Source organism: Dromiciops gliroides, chromosome 2, assembly GCF_019393635.1.
Source record: "Dromiciops gliroides isolate mDroGli1 chromosome 2, mDroGli1.pri, whole genome shotgun sequence".
NCBI lineage: Eukaryota > Metazoa > Chordata > Mammalia > Microbiotheria > Microbiotheriidae > Dromiciops > Dromiciops gliroides.
Window position 1 is genome coordinate 210642351 of NC_057862.1, and position 17857 is coordinate 210660207.

The 17857-nt window shown below is 38.7% G+C and overlaps 1 protein-coding gene across 1 annotated transcript in view; it reads right to left on the reverse strand.

Moving 5' to 3' along the window:
- FBLN5 (fibulin 5) overlaps positions 1-2388 on the reverse strand; it is a 154221-nt gene extending 151833 nt beyond the window's left edge. The window contains exon 1 of the mRNA XM_043985995.1: positions 1940-2388. Coding sequence (XP_043841930.1) covers positions 1940-1956 — 17 coding nt within the window. The 5' untranslated portion in view covers positions 1957-2388. The remainder of the gene's footprint in view (positions 1-1939) is intronic.
- Positions 2389-17857: the final 15469 nt, after the last annotated feature.

The window sequence follows — 17857 nt, forward strand, 5'->3', positions numbered from 1 at the left end:
TACCAATCAAAGGAAAGGCAAAACCAAACTGCCTAGACTGGTGATGTTTGTCCAAATTGGATAATTGAAAAATTATTATTCAATCAACAAATTCACTTTAGATGCAGACCCAACCTCCACATATTTATTCAGTAGCCCATATGACTTTGACTATTGTTTGGGTAAGTTGAGGCCCTAAAAAATAAGATGATTTGACCATTATTCAAAGACAGCAAAGTCAAGAGTCATAATTAACAGTTTCTTTATCTAACCACAAGATCATTCTCCCCAACTAAATAAATACTCTGAAAATCCAATCGTTGCTCAGAAATTTAACATATGAGGCAGAATAAGCCAGGTTCCATATTATTGGAGACTGCTCTGACCTTATAAAGTTCATAGCCACATCCCAGAGTTGTTTTGGTTTGATTTGGTTTGAGTTTTTGTGGTTGTTAAGGTGGTGGTGGTGGTGGACTTAAAAAAAATTCTCAAGGACTAAATTTATATCTATTTTTAAAAGAGCAACAAATTTATTTTCCAGTCTGTGTATTATGAATTTCAATGTTTTCATGTTTCCTCATATGGAGTTTCCTTTCTGTTGGTTAAACCATGTCTTGTTTATATTGGAGGCTGCATAAGCTGGATGCCTTCGAGAGCTGGTACAAAATCCATTTTAACACCCATTATCCTCACTCTTTGGCTAGAGGTATTCCCCAGCTACAGAGTCTCCCCTCAAACTTCAAAGCAGGTCATGGTACCCATACAAAGGTTGTCATCCTTGGCAGAGAGATACACAAGTTCTGGGAGTCGAAAAACCTTCAATCAGTTGAAAAGAGATTTTTACTATTATGAACAAGACTCAAAATGCCATTAACAAAACCTCTCACGATAGCACAAATAGCTAGCTACTCCTAACCCTGCAACAACTGAATCTGCATTCTGTTCTGCAGGACAACCAAAAGCAAAGCAATCGATAAAGAATGAGAAAAAGTACGTGCCATCACATCCATGACTATAGTCCAACTAGTGCGTACCTCTCATTCTCAAAATCAAGGTTACTTTCTAAAAAGCAGGTGAACTATCCATTCCGTGCCTTACCCCTTAAAAAAAGGAAAAGGGAGGAGGGACCTACTAAATGTCAGTGCTGGCTGTCAGAAGAGGTGATCCCAGACTTAAGTTTCAATTCACATTATACACGCACACACACACACACACACACACACACACACAGAACTCCATTGGTTTAAAGAATCTACAGACTTTTATAAGACAAGAATGACTGAACTGTCATTCTTTTAGAGTTATGAAGTTTAAGAATAAATTAAATGTCTCTTAATTTTCCCTAAAGAACAACATAGAGTTTGCTTACATGTACTTTTGTCTGCAATCCCCACTTCTCATTGGCTTTATACTTCTGGGTCTCATTCCCTTTGCGAATCACACACAGACATACAGTACAATCCGGCACAAGAGTGTAAGTGTATTCAGCCAGGCACGATGGCTTGTCCAGCAGATGATACATACAAAATAGCAATTATTTTCTGTGAAGATTGCTAGCAAACTTAAACTTGATCTCTCAAATTAGTGATTGATTTTTTTTTTGGTAAATCAGCTCAGAAAGCTGCTGCCAGTCTGTGAAAATGGTTTTTTGCATGAAGGCACTGGCGTTGAAGGAGCAGGATCCTGCAGTCCTGGGACAGACGATGTGACTTCGAAAACTATTATACAACACCACTCCTTGTCCCTCCCCTTCCCCTTGCCCCCCCCCCAAAAGATCTTCAAGATGGAAATTACTGAACAGCACATTTTTATAATTAGCAATCTTGTTGCATCACTAGCAAATCTCTTTTCCAGTGTCCTGACACAAATTGAATCTCAGCCATAGACACTTTCCACACAGCAGGCTATATAGCAAGTCTTTCCAATCCCTGAAGAAAGAAGTTCCGTGCAGAGAACCTACCTCTTTAATCCTGGCATGTCCGAGATGTGTAGAGAAAGAAAAAAAAAAAGGGGGAGGTGGGTGGATGGAAAAAGAAAGAAAGAAAAAAAAAGATCACAGTGCCTACTACTCAAAGGAGTTTCTGAACTTCAACCTCCTCTCTGCCCTTCGATTCTTGCTTTAATGGTATTCCAATACAGCAAGGAGTGAAGCGGGCAGGGTAAGGGTCTGAGCCTCCTGAGGCACTGGAGTGAGTACAGAGAAAGCACCTGGTTTTGCTTAGTCCCCTTCAGTAATTCAGCATTAAACCAATTGGAGGAGGAATGTTAAAAATGAACACTTCATTTTCTAAGTATGTTAAACAATGCAAATGGGGCCTCAGTCTGGACACAGCTGGTTCAGATTAGAGAGCTCACCAACTGGCTAGACTCCTCACAACAATCTTGGGGCGTCTGCCAGGACGAAAGTCTCAGAGCTCGGAGAGGAAAGCCTCTCCTCCCGACTCCAGCAAGCAAACACACACTCTCTGCAGAGAGCATCTTTATTGGAGAGGGCCCGTTATCAAGTGCATGGAGGGGGTGGGGCCGTGGGGAACACGTTCACCCTTTAGTTTCCTTCCCAGCTAGAATATCCCAGAGCTTTGGAGAGGCCTTGAATAGTCGGGGGCGGGGGAAAGGTAAAAGAGAGTTAGGAAAATTTAGCCCTCGCTATTTCAGGTCACTGGCATTTTAAGAAAAGTTTTTAAGCCTCTGGGAGAATAGCAACTTGAATTCGCGATAAATGCAGCTACAGTGAGTGACCACTGCACTTGATTTATTATTTTTTAAAAATTAGCGCCAGGTAAATGAAAATTTAGAGCTAAGAAGATAGGAGTGCTGAATGTTTTCCAAAAGAAATGGGGTGAGGACAATCATATGACACCATTGGCTAGTAAAATTAAAAAGACAGGGTTCTAACCCTTCCCTTCAACACTCCTATAGCAAATTTCTAACTTTAATCCTTCTAGCATCCCTTTACAGGTGGTTTATGATTTTGCTAAAAAAAAAAAAAGAATAGGTCATAGATCATAGTAGATTTAAATCTGAAAGAAAGGGATTGCCTGGTTGAACCCCCTTATAGATGAAGAAACTGATACCAGAGAAAGTAATTTCTCCAAGGTTAGATTCAACCTCCCAAAGTCAGTGCTTTCTTCTTTAAAAAATAATAAACACTTTTATTTAAAGTTTTGAGTTCCAAATGCTATCCCTCCTTCCCTCCTTCCCTCCTTCCCTTCCCCTCCCCCCTCCCTGAGGTGGTAAGCAATAAGATAGAGATTATAGGCATACTTTCTTCATTATACTATGTTCTACTACTTCCTCAATGACAGGGGGAGGTGAGAAAAAGGAGCAGGCATGGGCATATAGGAATGCTCTCAATAAGGAAATTCTGCTTTCAAAATGCCTTGCATTTCAGTTAATGGTCGATAACAGTAAGCATCTACTACATGTGGGACACTATGCTAAGCACTGGAGATAGAAAGAAAGGCAAAAAAAGAGTCCCTACTCTCAAGGGGCTCACAGACTAGTTGGGGAGACAACATGCAAACAACTATGTACAAACAAGATATATGCAGGTTAAATTGGAGAGATCATCAGAGAGAAGCCTCTGGTGTTGTGGAAGGCCAGGAAAGACTTGGAAGGTGGGATTTTAGCTGAGACTTAAAGAAAGACAAGGACACCAAAGGTAGTCAATGAGAATGGCCCTGCCAAAAAATGGAATGTCTTGTTTGAGGAAGAGCAAGGAAGCCAATGTCACCAGACTAAAGAGTATAGAGAGGTTAGGAAAGTATAAGAAAACTGGACAGGTGTGTAGGGAGGAGAGGAAGAGTGGGTTTTGAAGGGCTTTCAATGACATGGGGATTTTATGTTAGATCCTGGAAGTGATATTACCACTGGTCAGGAGATATATGGCTAGACCTGTGCTTTAGGAAGATCATTTTGACAGCTAAATTGAGGATGGACTGGAGTGGGGAGAGCCTTGTTGCAGGCAGACCAACTCTTAGGTTATTGTAATAGTCCAGGCATGATGTAATAAGGGCCACCACTAGAGCATTGGCAGTGTCAGAGAAGAGAATGAGGCAAATACAATATACTTTATAAAGGTGACATCTACAGTCCTTGACAACACATTGGATGGGGGGGAGGAGTGGAGGGCTGGGAGGAGGCACGAAAAAATTAAAGAGTGGAGGATCACATCTAAATTTGGTACCTGGGAGAACTGGGATGCCCTCATCCATAATAAGTTTGGAAGGGATAAAGTTTTGGGTGGGAAAAATAATTAGTTCAGTTTGGAATGTGTTCAGTTTAAGATGTCTATAGGACATCCAGTATGACAAGTCCAATAGACAGTTGAAGATGCAATTCAAAATATTAGGAAAGAGGTTAGGTCCAGAATCACTTGCTTAAAGACAATAATTGTCTGGGGGACAGCAGAAGTAGCTCTCTGTTGCAGCTCGTGGCTTCCGTGAGCCATGCAGGGATTGGTGGAGCTGCCGGACTGTGGGAGACTTTGAGATTTAGTTTATTGCCGAATTGGCTTTCCTGGACTAAAGAGAAAACGAGTGCAAATACCAAGACTGTTAAGCTTCACAAAATGATCTATTACCCAAAACTAATAGTTGGTCAGGACTCATTTCCAACCAGTCAAGAGGATGGAAGATTTCCCAAGGAAAATGTCCCTGTACCAAGGGAAGTTAATCAAAAAAAGCAAGATGAAATTGCAGCTGCCTCCCTGATTCTACTCAGTGACAATGGACACTGCTCCACAAGAATCAATTAGCTCTACTCTTTTTAATCATAATTCCTCCATTTGTATTACATATGATGTATGGGTAATGATGAAGTCATAGTGTCAGATATGGAAATTGTTTCTGTATAAATCATCAAGTATAAGAAGAAATTATGGGACTCTGAGCCTTCCTTTAGAGAATTACAGTGGACAAATATGTATCATAAAATCAGTTTTTAATCATTCTGATTTCAGTGAAAACTTAGAATTTCACACTGTGAATTCATGTTTACAAACATTACAGGTGGGCCTTTAGGCCTGGTTCTCCTACAACATTGTCTTCTACTATTCACATTCTTACTGCTCACATGCAAATGATAAATTTTTACTTTCCACTCACATAGCTCCCAACTGCTCCTTGCAGACGCTGAGTCTCCATTTTTTTTTCATTTAGACGTATCAAGCCTAGTAGTTTATGTTCATCAATTGTCTGTATATCTCTATATTTTATCCATGTACTCTTTTGATGTATAGAAGTAGTTTGAAACCCATTGTTTCCTTGTGGTAAGTGACTGAGATGCTGCCACAGGATTTGAGACAGTAATGAATGGTGCTATTTTGGACTTTAAACATGCTCCATGGCAAGGTAGCTCTGATGGAGTTATTTTTTTCTATGTCCTAAGAAGGTGTTGGTACTTTGTTTTCTTGAATGTTGTTCTCTAGACTGGACTGACATGCTTTCTTGTGTCTTCAGTGTGGCTTTCTTATTCAATGTTGTGGGGTGAGTGAATACTACTAAAACCCATGAAGCACTGACATTATATCAAAGTGTCCTCACAATATGCAGTTGTAATGGGAGCCACCACAAAATGTAATTTACTTATTAAACTCCTTTCTGTACCCTTGCCTGCCTAACTTACAAAAAAGAAAAGCAATAATTTTACAGGAGTTTTTTTATGAAACTCTTTTATAAAATTACTCTCTTTGGAAGACATTTGGAAAGGGGGACAAGGTTTTAAATGAGCTCTTTAAAATCCATAAGAATGGGACAATTACTTCCTTAAAAAATTAAAATGGAGAGTTTCATTTTTTTAAATGGCAGAGCAGATATTGGTAATCTTATCAAAGATGTATATTTTACATTTTTGTTCTTGTTCCCAGTGAAACTGACAAAAAGTAAACCAGACAATACCATCTACTCATGAAATGTTGTGTTAGCCACAGTCTGAAAGCCCACCTTAATTTTTTTATATAACTGTCTTTTTAGCTCTCCCTTTGACAGGGCAGGCCTTGTTCTGAACTGTTTAGCTTCTGACTGTTAAATACCAATGCATGCACTGAGTTTCCTTCTCTGCCTTTTCACTGTTCCCTTGTCCCTCCTTCCCATCCCCATTGTATCCCCTTTCTTGTACATTTCCCCAACACTCTTTTTGTTAATTTAGGTTATGCCAGCTGTGCTATATATAAAGCAAAAAACAATATTCAGCAGTTGTGGCATTTATGAATTGTTGCAGTTGTGTATTGCTGAAAATCCAGGCTTTTGTAATGATGTGATCTTTAATACTGCACTGCAAGTACCCATTGTAATTTAGCTATTTTAGTAGGGGTTGTTCAATAAATATGAAAACTATAAGGGTAACTAAATTGATTTTGCTCATCTTTGAGGAGACCTTCCACTGAATCCTGCATCTTGGCATATCCATGTTACTTCATGTATGCCAGATCAGACTATGGGCATAAAAATACCAAACAACTAATCTCAAAGTCTGAATAAAATCTGCCTCCTTTTTGTTTTCTTTTTTCTTTCTTGGTTGTTGACTATCTCTACTGGTAAGAAAAAGAAATGTAAAGATTTAATTTGGTTTGGATAATTACACATAGGATCAGCTCTATTTGAAGACCCTACATAGCTGCCCATTTCTCATTCCTTTGTCTCTTTGGTTGTAGATACTCTTTTCCTCACTTCTCCCTAGTTCTAGTTGACTTGGATTCCTGATGCCCTCATGCTTTTTCCGTCTCTCTCTTTTATGAAAATAAGCTCTCAGAACCTTCATTCCAAGGTATATATAATGGATAACAGTTTCATTTTCATATTGATAGATTTTGTTTTTATATCTTAATTTCTTAATATATTCCTTTCTTTTCCCCATATGTCAAACAATGAAAGAGAAAGTGAACAAAACCCATTTCAATTAAATAAACCAATACATCAACTAAAAAAAAAGATGATAATTTAATCCATGGGAACTGATGAGATCACCAAGTGAAAGAGTGTTAAAGGGAGAAGAGAAGAGGGTCGAGGGCGGATGCCTGTGGGACACCCAAGGTTGACAAGGATGACCTGGATGAAGATCCAACAAAGGAGATTGAGAAGGAGTGGTCAGAGAGGTAGGAGTAGAACCAGGGGAGTGTAGTTGTGTGGAACCCAAGAAGGAAAAGAGGATCAAGAGGAAGAGTGATAGTATCAAAGGCTGCTGAGAGGTCAGGAAGAATGAGGATTGAGAAAAGGCCAGAACTTTTCTACTAGGGGAGCTCACAATACTTATGTATTTATACTCAGGATATTTTTGTGAAGGAAGGAGAAACAAGTAATTAATATTCCCATTTGATAGAGGAAACACACCCTAAGAAGTAAAATAACTGCTCTAATATCAAACCTAGCCCAATAACCACTTCATTTGGAATCAGATCCTCTAGGATAAAAGGATCCTAGACTCTTCGAAGGGTTTTTGAAAAGCCACCTCATCTGACATTTTAATCCATTCCAAAATCTTCTCTGTAATAATATTGTAGGATCATAGATTTAAAGCTGTAAGGGACCTCCAAGGTTACATCTACCACAATCCCCACATTTTAGAGATAAGGAACTAATACCCAGAGAATAACTTGACCCATGGTCACACAAGCTGCAAGTGAAAGATCAAGGATGTAAACTGAGGTCCTCCAACTCCAGAACTAGCAAATCTGAATTTCCCGTGATGCTGCCTCTGCTTGGACATTACCAGTGGCAGAGAACACACTGCTTTTTAAGGCACTCCATTACCCCCACTGTCCTGATGGTATCTGCCTCAGCCTCCTGCTACATCTAGTGGGTTGTAGAGGCCATGGCTCTAGCCATGACTCCCAGGCATCTTCTCAACAAATGCTTTATTACAGGCCACCTACCCTCTGCTTACTCCACCACTTCCAGTTCTTAAACCAAAATCCAATCAACTCTGTAATTGCTCTTGGAAAGGGTGTGCCAATTGTTTCCCCAATGGCCCCACTTTCCAAACCAAAATACTCATCACTGAACACTACATATCTACAATACACGTATGTTTCCTTTATTTGTGCTCCCTGAGGGCAGGGACTATCTTGAATTTTCTGTTTTTATCCCAAGTACTTGGCACACTGTTTGGCTTAATAAATGTGAGGTTTTTAAAAATTTATTCTTTTATTAAACTGATAGCTCTGATTGTTATTACTAGTATGAGCAAAAGAACTCACAATTACAAAGCACTTCAAGGTTTACAAAAGCATTTTCCTCACAACCTGGGAAGGAGGTAGTATACTTACATTATGCAAATAAGCAAACTAAAGATCTGAGAGATTGCCCATGTAATCAGGTCTCCTTCCTTCTAGATAAGTGGTCTTTCTATGACACCATGGAAGTTTTCCTGAAATTTGCCAGGCAAAGACATGGAGTCAAGAGGTAGAAGGCCTTCTATAGGGAATATTTTGGCTAGACTATTGTCTCCATTTCCGTCAACTGATCCCTTTATAGTATGGATTCTTCTGGATATAATTCCAGGGATATAAATGTCCAGAATTGAACACAGTCTTATAGATGTGGTCTGGCCATGGTTGGATCCTATAGCTTCTACCCATTAGTTTTAGTTCTGCTATATGAAATCATCGTATATTTTTACATATAGTACTTTATGGTTACAAAAGGCATCTAGGTGATGCAGTGGATAGAACACTGGGGATGGAGTCAAAAAGACCTGAGTTCACATCCAAACTCAGATACTTACTCTCTGTGTGACCCTGGGAAAGGCACTTAACCCTGTTTGCCTCAGTTTCTCATCTATAAAATGGACTGGAAAAGGAAATGGCAAACCACTCTAGTGTCTTTGCCAAGAAACCCCCAAATGGGGTCATGAAGAGTCAGACGCAACTGAAATGACCAAACAACAACAACAAGATGGTTACAAAGTACATTAATATTCATTACCTTATTTGATCTTCATAGAAGTCTTACGAGGTTTTTAATAGACATACAGCTCACATTTTGTTCTTATCCACAAGAAGGTCATGAGACCTTGTCAAATGCCTTTATTAAAGCAAAATACACAATATAGATGGTTTTCCCCTAACCAGAAAGTCTCAGAATATTAGCATCTCCATTTTACACTTAAAAGAACTGAGGCTCAAAGGTGTTAAGTGACTTGCCCATAATCACACAGCTGGTAAGTGGCAGTCAGAACTTGGACCAAAATCTTTTGACCCTCACCCCAGCATTCTTTCCACTATCACATGATTCCTTGCCTTAACAGAAATCAAGTCTACAGTGTAATGGAAATGGTATTGGACCTGGAGTCAGAGGATGGTGATTCAAATCCTGGCTCTACCATTTATTATTAGCCTCATTTTCCTAATTTGTAGACATGACACTTATTCCCTCCTCCAAACAAAGGTCTTCTCCTAAAGTCATCATGCTTCCCCTAAAACTTTTCTCCTCCATATTAACCGTGCCCAATTCTTTCAACTGTTCTTAACAAGACAGTTTGAAATCCCCTCACCAGTGTAGTCACCTTCTAGACACACATGGTGCTAAAACATTGTGCTCAGAACTGATCACAGGACTGATTTTGTGGTCTGATCGGTGCTGAACCTAGTGAAAATATACTTCTAGTAATGTAATCTCAGATTTAGTTCACTCTTTTATTGCCACATCACACTCTTGGCTCACACTGGGTTTACAGTAAACCAAAACACCCAGGTCTTCTCTTCACATGAATTGTTTTGTTAAGCAGGACTGCCCCCATCCTGTACTTATTCACTTACTATTTTTATAACCAAGGAGCAGAACTTTTAATAAGACAAAAGTTAACAACAACCCATATAGTTTTGTCCTGCTGTTCCAGATAGACAATATTATATTAGATTCTGATTCTTCTATATTAGCTATTCTGTCCAACTTGTGTCATCCATAAATTTAATGGCTGACTTCTGATTGTTTTTAGAAGTCATTGATAAAGAATTTGAACAAAAGAGTGCTGACAATAGAGCCCTGCAGGACCACCACTACAGACCTCCTTTTAAGTAGATAACAATCCACTAATTTTTTACCTACATTATTATTCAGTCAACTATGACTCCATCTGAACATACTATCATTTTCAAAAAGAGGAATGTGGCAATCTCTTCAAATCACAGGCCAATAAACTGTGTTTCTATTCCAGTGAGATGAAGCAGAAAGAATACTCAAAATGGATTCAAAAGAGTTGTGGTCCCCTCCTGCCCCTACTACCTGCTACCTTGGGAAAGTCACTCTCTTTTCTCTGATTCAGTTTCCTCATCAATAAAAGGAAGTGGGACTATATGATATGTTTCCTTTCAGCTCTAAATAAAGGGATAATTTGTGAGCCCTTTGGGGAAAAAATTGTGATCACTGCAAGACGCTATGAATTCCATGCAAATAAGTTATGTCAGACTTAACAAATTTTTTTTTTCTTACAGGATTATTTCAGTGAAAGGTAAAAAATGGGACAGACAAAATCTACTTGCATCTCAACAAGGCATTTGACAAAACCTCTCACAATTAGTCTTATAGACAAGATAAAGCCATGTGGGCTGGATTACAATAGGTAGATTTAAAAATTACTACATTGTATGGGGGCAGCTAGGTGAAGCAGTGGATAAAGAACCAATCCTGGATTCAGGAGGACCTGAGTTCAAATCCAGCCTCAGACACTTAACACTTACTAGCTGTGTGACCCTGGGCAAGTCACTTCACCCTCATTGCCCCGCACAAAAAAAAAAAAAAGACTACATTGTCGACCCCAAAATTGACCAGTGTCAACCTGAAGGGAGGTTTCTAGTAGAATACCACAAAATTCTCTGTCTGTGGCCCTGTTCAGATAAACATTGTTATTAATTGGCTTGTTTTTCTAATTTGCAGATAGTAAGAAGGTAGAAATGATGGCTAATGTTACAGAATCTGGGTCTAAAATTTTGATAGGTTGCAGTGATGGGCCACATCCAATAAAGATGTCTTTAAAATCCTACAATGTGTTCAAAATATCAACTGCATAAGTACAAATTGAATAAAATATAAGCAAATATCACTTTGTGATCTAGAAATATCTAGAGGTTTTATTAGGCTTAATATGAGCAAATAAAGAGGAAGCCAAACAAGCTAATGCAACCTTAGATTAAATTGATTGAAGAATAGTGCCCAGTTCTCTTCTTCCTTGATAGACCACATCTAGAGGATCATGTTTAGTTCTGGAAACCACATTTTTAGAAGGACGTTTGTAGCTGAAATTACATACAGAGGAAGCTGTGTCATAAGGGGATCAGTTGAAGGAAAAGGAGACAATAATCTAGTCACAGTGTTCCCCATATATGATCTCCTCTCTCTTGACTTCATGCTTTTGCTTAGAATGCCTTCCTTCTGTAAGGAATTGGTTGTGATTTGGGGTTTCTGTGACCCCATCTTTGGCTGGGATTGGAGGCCCCAGCGCGCACCTATGCTCGCCAGCCTCACACTGGACACCCACGTGCCTGCATGGGCCTGGCCAAATTATAATGAGGGAAGCCCCGCCATGACAAGAAGCTAGTGAGGGCAGTCATGTGGTTTTTGGCGTCTGGAAGCTGGGCAGCTGGCATTTGCAGAGACACTTGTTAGTTCTGTCAATCGGGGCTGCCAGCCAATTAGCTTGGGGCTGTGTGTGTGGTCGGCCCTGTTTCCTGTGGGAGAGGGGGCTTCTGAGAGAGAGAAGGGAGGAGACTTACACTCTGGCACACGTGAGAGAAGGAGCGAGATGCTGGTGTGGTGGACCTGTGGTCCAGACCAAGGAGCGCTACGCAGCTGGTTCTCTTTGGAACTGCTGCTGATTCCAGGTGGTGGTGAGTTTGCGGGTTGTATTTTTTTCCTTCCCCTATTCCTTTTTTCATTGTCCCTAGCTTTATTAACCTCACTTGCGTTTTAAATTTATTCCCATTAATAAACCCTGTTTTGTTTATTGAAAAGATGCTGTTAATCTTTCTTACCCCAATATTACTGTGAGCCACCCAATTAACTTTACCCATACTAAATTTGGCCCTTACACTTCCTACACTCTTCCTCTAAGAAATCCCAACTCCTTTCAAGGTTCAGCTTAAATGCCAAGTCCTTCACAAGATCTTTTCTGATTTCCTTCAAGTGTTACTGTTACTCCTGAAATCACTATGTATTTGTTTTATAATACTACTGGAATCTGTTTTCCAAGGACCAGCCTAGCTAAGGAGAGACAGGCATATCACCATTAGACTGTCTACCTGGTAATGAATTTCTTTTGTCCCTTGCAACCCATGAAGCTAGAAAATAATTTTAAATTGCCCTCAATCTTGTATAGTCCCCTTATATTTCTACAGTAACAGCGACAGAGTACTAGGAAAAGGGGAAGAAAGTGCTAAGAATTACACACTTTTTGAACCATCGACAAAGTAACTTGTCCAATATCACACTGCTAATAAATGTGTTAGGTTTGAAACTCAGCTCTCTCCTGACTTCAAGTTTGATGCCATTGTACTATATTAAACTGTCTTTCCAGGAAGGATTAGATTTGTCTTGCTTAGCGCTCAGAAAACAGAATGAGGAGCAATAGGGTTGAAAAAACAGAATGGCACATTTTCATAGAGGGGAAAAAAATCTTAATAATCAGAACTGCCCCAGAATGTAATGAGCTATTTCATAAAGCAAGATCCCCATCATTGTAGGTTTTTAAGCAGAGGTCGAATGGCCATTTGTAAGGGATATTTTAGAGGACATTCCTGTTCAGATATATGCTAGACTATGTGGTAAAAAATGAAAGTTTTTAACTAAAATTTAAGAGTTGACTGCATACTACTGAAACAGATTTTGAAGGACCGCCCTTTCAGGGAGGAGACTGTGACAAATAGCCCCGTATGGGCTGCTGCCCGGGAGAGTATGGCCAAGCACGCTAGACTTCCGGGATGCCAGCTTAAAAATGAGGAGAGAACAGAAGTGCGCTCTCTCTCTCTCTCTTGGCTCGCACACTCTGGCTCAGGTTTGACTGCGCATTCGGATGATTGGCTCTGGTCCTCAGTGGCAGCACGCGCTTGACTCTGGTTCTCAGCCTGAGAGGCAGTTTTGGGATTTGGTGAGTTTTATAAAAGAATATAGACTAAGCTTAGATCTAAGACTATTCATTTGTATTTCTACTTTCCTATTTCCCTAACCAGTATCACCTGTTTGTTGGCTAATTAATTCCCAAACAATAAAAGCTAATTAATCCCTCTCTAATTAAAGCTCAGAGGCTTCTTTCTCTTACTGGTCTGGGAGATATATTTAAGGGAAAGGTTAAAGGGGAGTTTAATGCTCTTATACCCAATTTTAAATCTCACAACTACATTACCTCCCCAAATCCGAGAAGCTATGATTCAAATACCAGTGGTACTCTTGTAGGCTGTATATAAGTTGGAAAACCAAAACTTAACATTATTTATATTGTATAATATTTTAATTTATTTGGTCAAACATTTCCCAATTTTTTTTTTTGGTGAGGCAATTGGGGTTAAGTGACTTGCCCAGGTTGAATTTAGGTCCTCCTGAATCCAGGGCAGGTGCTCTATCCACTGTGCCACCTAGCTGTCCCTCCCAATTATTTTTTAATCTGGATCAGGACATTCTAGGGAATTGTGTAGGCAACATCAAGTTTGACACCTCTGATCTAGCTCATAATTCTCCATTTTACTGAAATAAAAATATATTTTGTATACAGTATTCAATCAATCAACAAGTATTTATTAAGGACCTATAAGATGCCAGATGCTGTATTAAGCACTAGAAACACAAAAACAAAAGTTAAATAGTCCCTACACCAGAGAACTTATATTTAAATGGGGGTCTACCAAGTCTAGTCAGGGTAGCCAGATGACATAGTGGATAGAATGCTGGGCCTGGATTCAGGAAGACATGAGTTCAGATCTGATCTCAGACATATTTACCAGCTGTGTGACCCTGGGCAAGTCACTTAACTTTGTTTGCCTCAGTTTCTTCATCTGTAAAATGAGCTAGAGAAAGAAATGGCAAACCACTCCAGTATCTCTGCCAAGAAAACCCCATAATGGGGTTATGAAAAGTTGGACACAGCTGAAACAATTGAACAACAATAACAATAACCAGTCTGGTTATGCTATCAAAAAAAAAATGAAGTGACCTTGATAAGTGTTGTTTCTGTACTGCCTGTAAGTCTCTTAATGATCACTACTTCCTTTTCTAAGTTCTCATAAACCCTCTGTTTAATTGTCCCCTTCTGATTCAATACTATCTCAATCACTGAAAGATGAGTTTGCATCTTGAGGGGGGAAAGAATGCAATGCTAAATTGAAAAGGCTGCCAACATATTCACATTAGTTTAGCTATTTTGGCTTTTGACATGTGATCATTTACATTTTTTAAGTCTCCAAAAAGATCAGACTTCCTGTAAAGATGGCTGCCAAATGAGAAGCAGACCACCCAGTTTCCCGTTCACCTATTTCAGCAAAGCCCTGAAGTTCACACCAGATGAAATAATGATCTAAAACTCCAATGAGAAACTACAGTGATTTATTCTGCTCCAGAATGGCACAAAAAGTCAGCCAGAAGCCCACAGGTCCTTCCAGAAGAGCAAGAGCCAGTTTGACCAGAAATGAGAAACATGTAGTCTACAAAATTCTATGTTCAAAATCCCAAGATGGTCAGAAAACTCCAAAGTAGGGATGTTGGAAGCCATAGGGAGCAGCAACAATCAGTGACTGGTGTGCTTCACAGCCCTCAAACCAATCAGTATGGTACCACAGCACTCATACCTGGACATTCCAGACCCAGAAGCTCTGAGGTTTTTAATACTCTGCCTGAGACACCAGAGAGGGCCCTGAACACACAGCACTTGGAACCTCAAAAATTCAAGGGAGCCTCATCTTGGGAGGTGGAGGTTGGCATAATACCTCAAGTGACCCATGGTCAGACGAAACAGGCTGATCATCCTACTCAAAAGTGTAGCAGGGAATGGAGCCTGGCCTTAGTGCTGAGACCCAATTCAGGACTAAGACTGGAGGAATGAGTATATCAAGGAAAACGCCAACTGTTATCAAAACTTATTGCAAATCTAGGAGTCCACAACTTTGAAGGAAATCAGAATTCTGATCAAAGCTGTGAAAATTGTGACTTCAAAAGGATGATGATGAAGCAAACCACCAACATCTTGAAAGGTGACAGACTAGAGATGCAGAATGAAATACAATATGAAATTTCAGATGTGATAAATTATTTATTTGCTTTGTTTGTACATTTTTGTTACAAGAGAGGGTTTCAGTGGAGGTGGAGGAATAAATAAGTAGGTAGTAATAGAAATGCAAAAAAGGATCAATAAAACATAAAAGTGCAGAAAGTAACACAAAATAAATGTGTTCCTACCTTGTTAAACTTTACCTACATATGTAAATGTAATATATGGCGTGTGTGTGTGTGTGTGTATATATATATGTAATTTACTTTTATTTGTATACACACATAAATTAAACAATACATAAGAGAAGTTCACAGTTTCTTATACAATCCAAAGATCATAGGAAGATCCAGCCAAGGACACAGGAATGATTAGATTGGTATAAGGGAAACCAGGAAAACAGTGTAGGCAGTGTCAAAGAACAATTTCTTTTTCTTTGTATATTAAAATATTTGCATTTGTTAGTGGTTATTATATTCTTTTTTTTAAGGAAAAGAACCTATAAGGTGGTATTTTGTTCTTCTGAACCAAATACTTTTTAATAATCAGCAAATGATAAAACACCAAGGAATCTCATATTCTTTACACTTTTTGAGGGATTGTAAAATAGCATAGTTTGATCCATTGTTGAATATTGCTTGCAAACACATGACCATTCCATGCTAATACCCTTATCTAGTATGCCTCTGATTCTTATTCATATATAGATGTCTTGCATAAAGACTTTGTATAGGTGGGACGCAAAGCAAAAAATGATTCCATGCCTTCTAGGATTATACACATGAATGGATCAATAAATGGTGCTCTTTCCTTTTTAAAAAAAATTATTTATTTTATTTTTAATTTATGGAATAAAACAAGTATTTCCATAACATAGCATAAATTTAAAAAGATGATTGCACATAAAACTGCAAATCTATCATGTACAACTTGCTATTCCTCTTAAACATATAATAGTTATCATGTAAATTTATTTCCCTCCTTTTCCTCCCTCTTTCCTGCAATAGAATTGACTGCCATTAGATACAAATATGTATGTGTGTGTGTATATACATGTACATATGTATTTGTATATGTATGTATATATATAATCCTTCTATATATACTTCTATTTATCAGTTCTTTCTTTACATGCAGATAGCATCTTCCTTCATAGGTTCTTTATAGTTAATTGGGGTATTTATAAGTCAAAATTACTTATTCACTCAAAGTTCTTAAAACAATATTGTTGTTACTGTATACAACATTCTCTTGGTTCTGCTCATTTTACTCTTTATTATTTAGTGTAAGTCTATGTTTTTCTAAGACCATCAAGGTCATCATTTCTTACAGCACAATAGTATTCCATCACAATCATATACTACAATTTGTTTAGTCATTATCCATTTGATGGGCATTCTCTCAATTTCCAGTTCTTTGCTACCACAAAGAGAACTGCTATAAATATTTTAGAATATATAGGTTCTTTTCCTTTTTCCCTAATAATCTTTAGAAATAGGCCTAGTAGTGGTATTGCTGGGTCAAATGATATAGGCAGTTTAATAACTCTTTGGACATAATTCCAGATTGCTCTCCAAAAATGGTTGGATCAGTTCACAATTCCACCAAGAATGAACTAGCATTCCAATTTTTTCACATCCCCTCCAATATTTGTTGCTTTCCCTTTTAATCATTTTAGCCAATCTGATATGTGTAAAATGATATCTCAAGATTGTTTTAATTTGTATTTCTCTAATCAATAATGATTTAGGGAATTTTTCATATGACTATAAATTGTTTTGCTTTCTCCTTAAAAATTTCTTTCTAACAACTTGGGGAGGGGATGGGCAGAGAGAAGGAGAAAATAAGAAAGGCTTTGCATAAAGGGTAAAATGAGGAAGGAACATAATCTAGACACATAACCTATATAATGCCAGCAAATAGAATGCTGACTTAGAGGGGTCAAGTAGGTCAGTTTTGCTAGAATAGTGGTAGCAGCAGAATAAGTGAAAGAGAATAACAAGAAATAAGGCTGGAAAGATTGGCAGATTGTGATGGGTTTTAAATGCCAGGATAAGGGGTTTACATTTCATACTAGAGGCCAAAAGGAGCCACTAGTGATTTCTGAACATGGTTCAATCTGTGTTTAGGGAGGATTATTTTGGAAGTTATGTGGAAGAGAGATTGGAAAGGAGCAGAGACTGGAAGGAAGGTGACCAGTCAGAGAATATTGAAATAGTCCAGGCAAGTGAAGGTGAGGAACTGAGCTAAAGAGGTGTAAATAAAGTGTGTGGGTAAAAAGAAGAGGATAAATCTGAGAGATGTGGAGGCAGGCAATAGAATCACTAAGACGTCATGGCTTCTGATTGATGGGCGGTGGAGAGGTAAGGGCAGAGTCAAGGATAATTCTGGGCATGAAAACCTGAGTACCTAGAAGAATGGTAGAGGCCTCAAAAGCAAGTGGGAAAGAAGATGGATTATTTGGCCATGTTTAGTTTGGGATGCCTATGGGTAGCAAGTAGTTGGTGATATAGAACTTCAGTTCAGAAAAGTGAACAGGGTTGTGCATAGGGATTTAAGAAACACCTTCATGGAGATGAAAATTGAACTCATAGGATCTGATTATATACTTTTTCTTGGTGATCTCAAGAGAGAATGAAAGAGGATGCAGGATAGAAAACTGAGAAACAAACATTCATGATCCAGCCAGGGA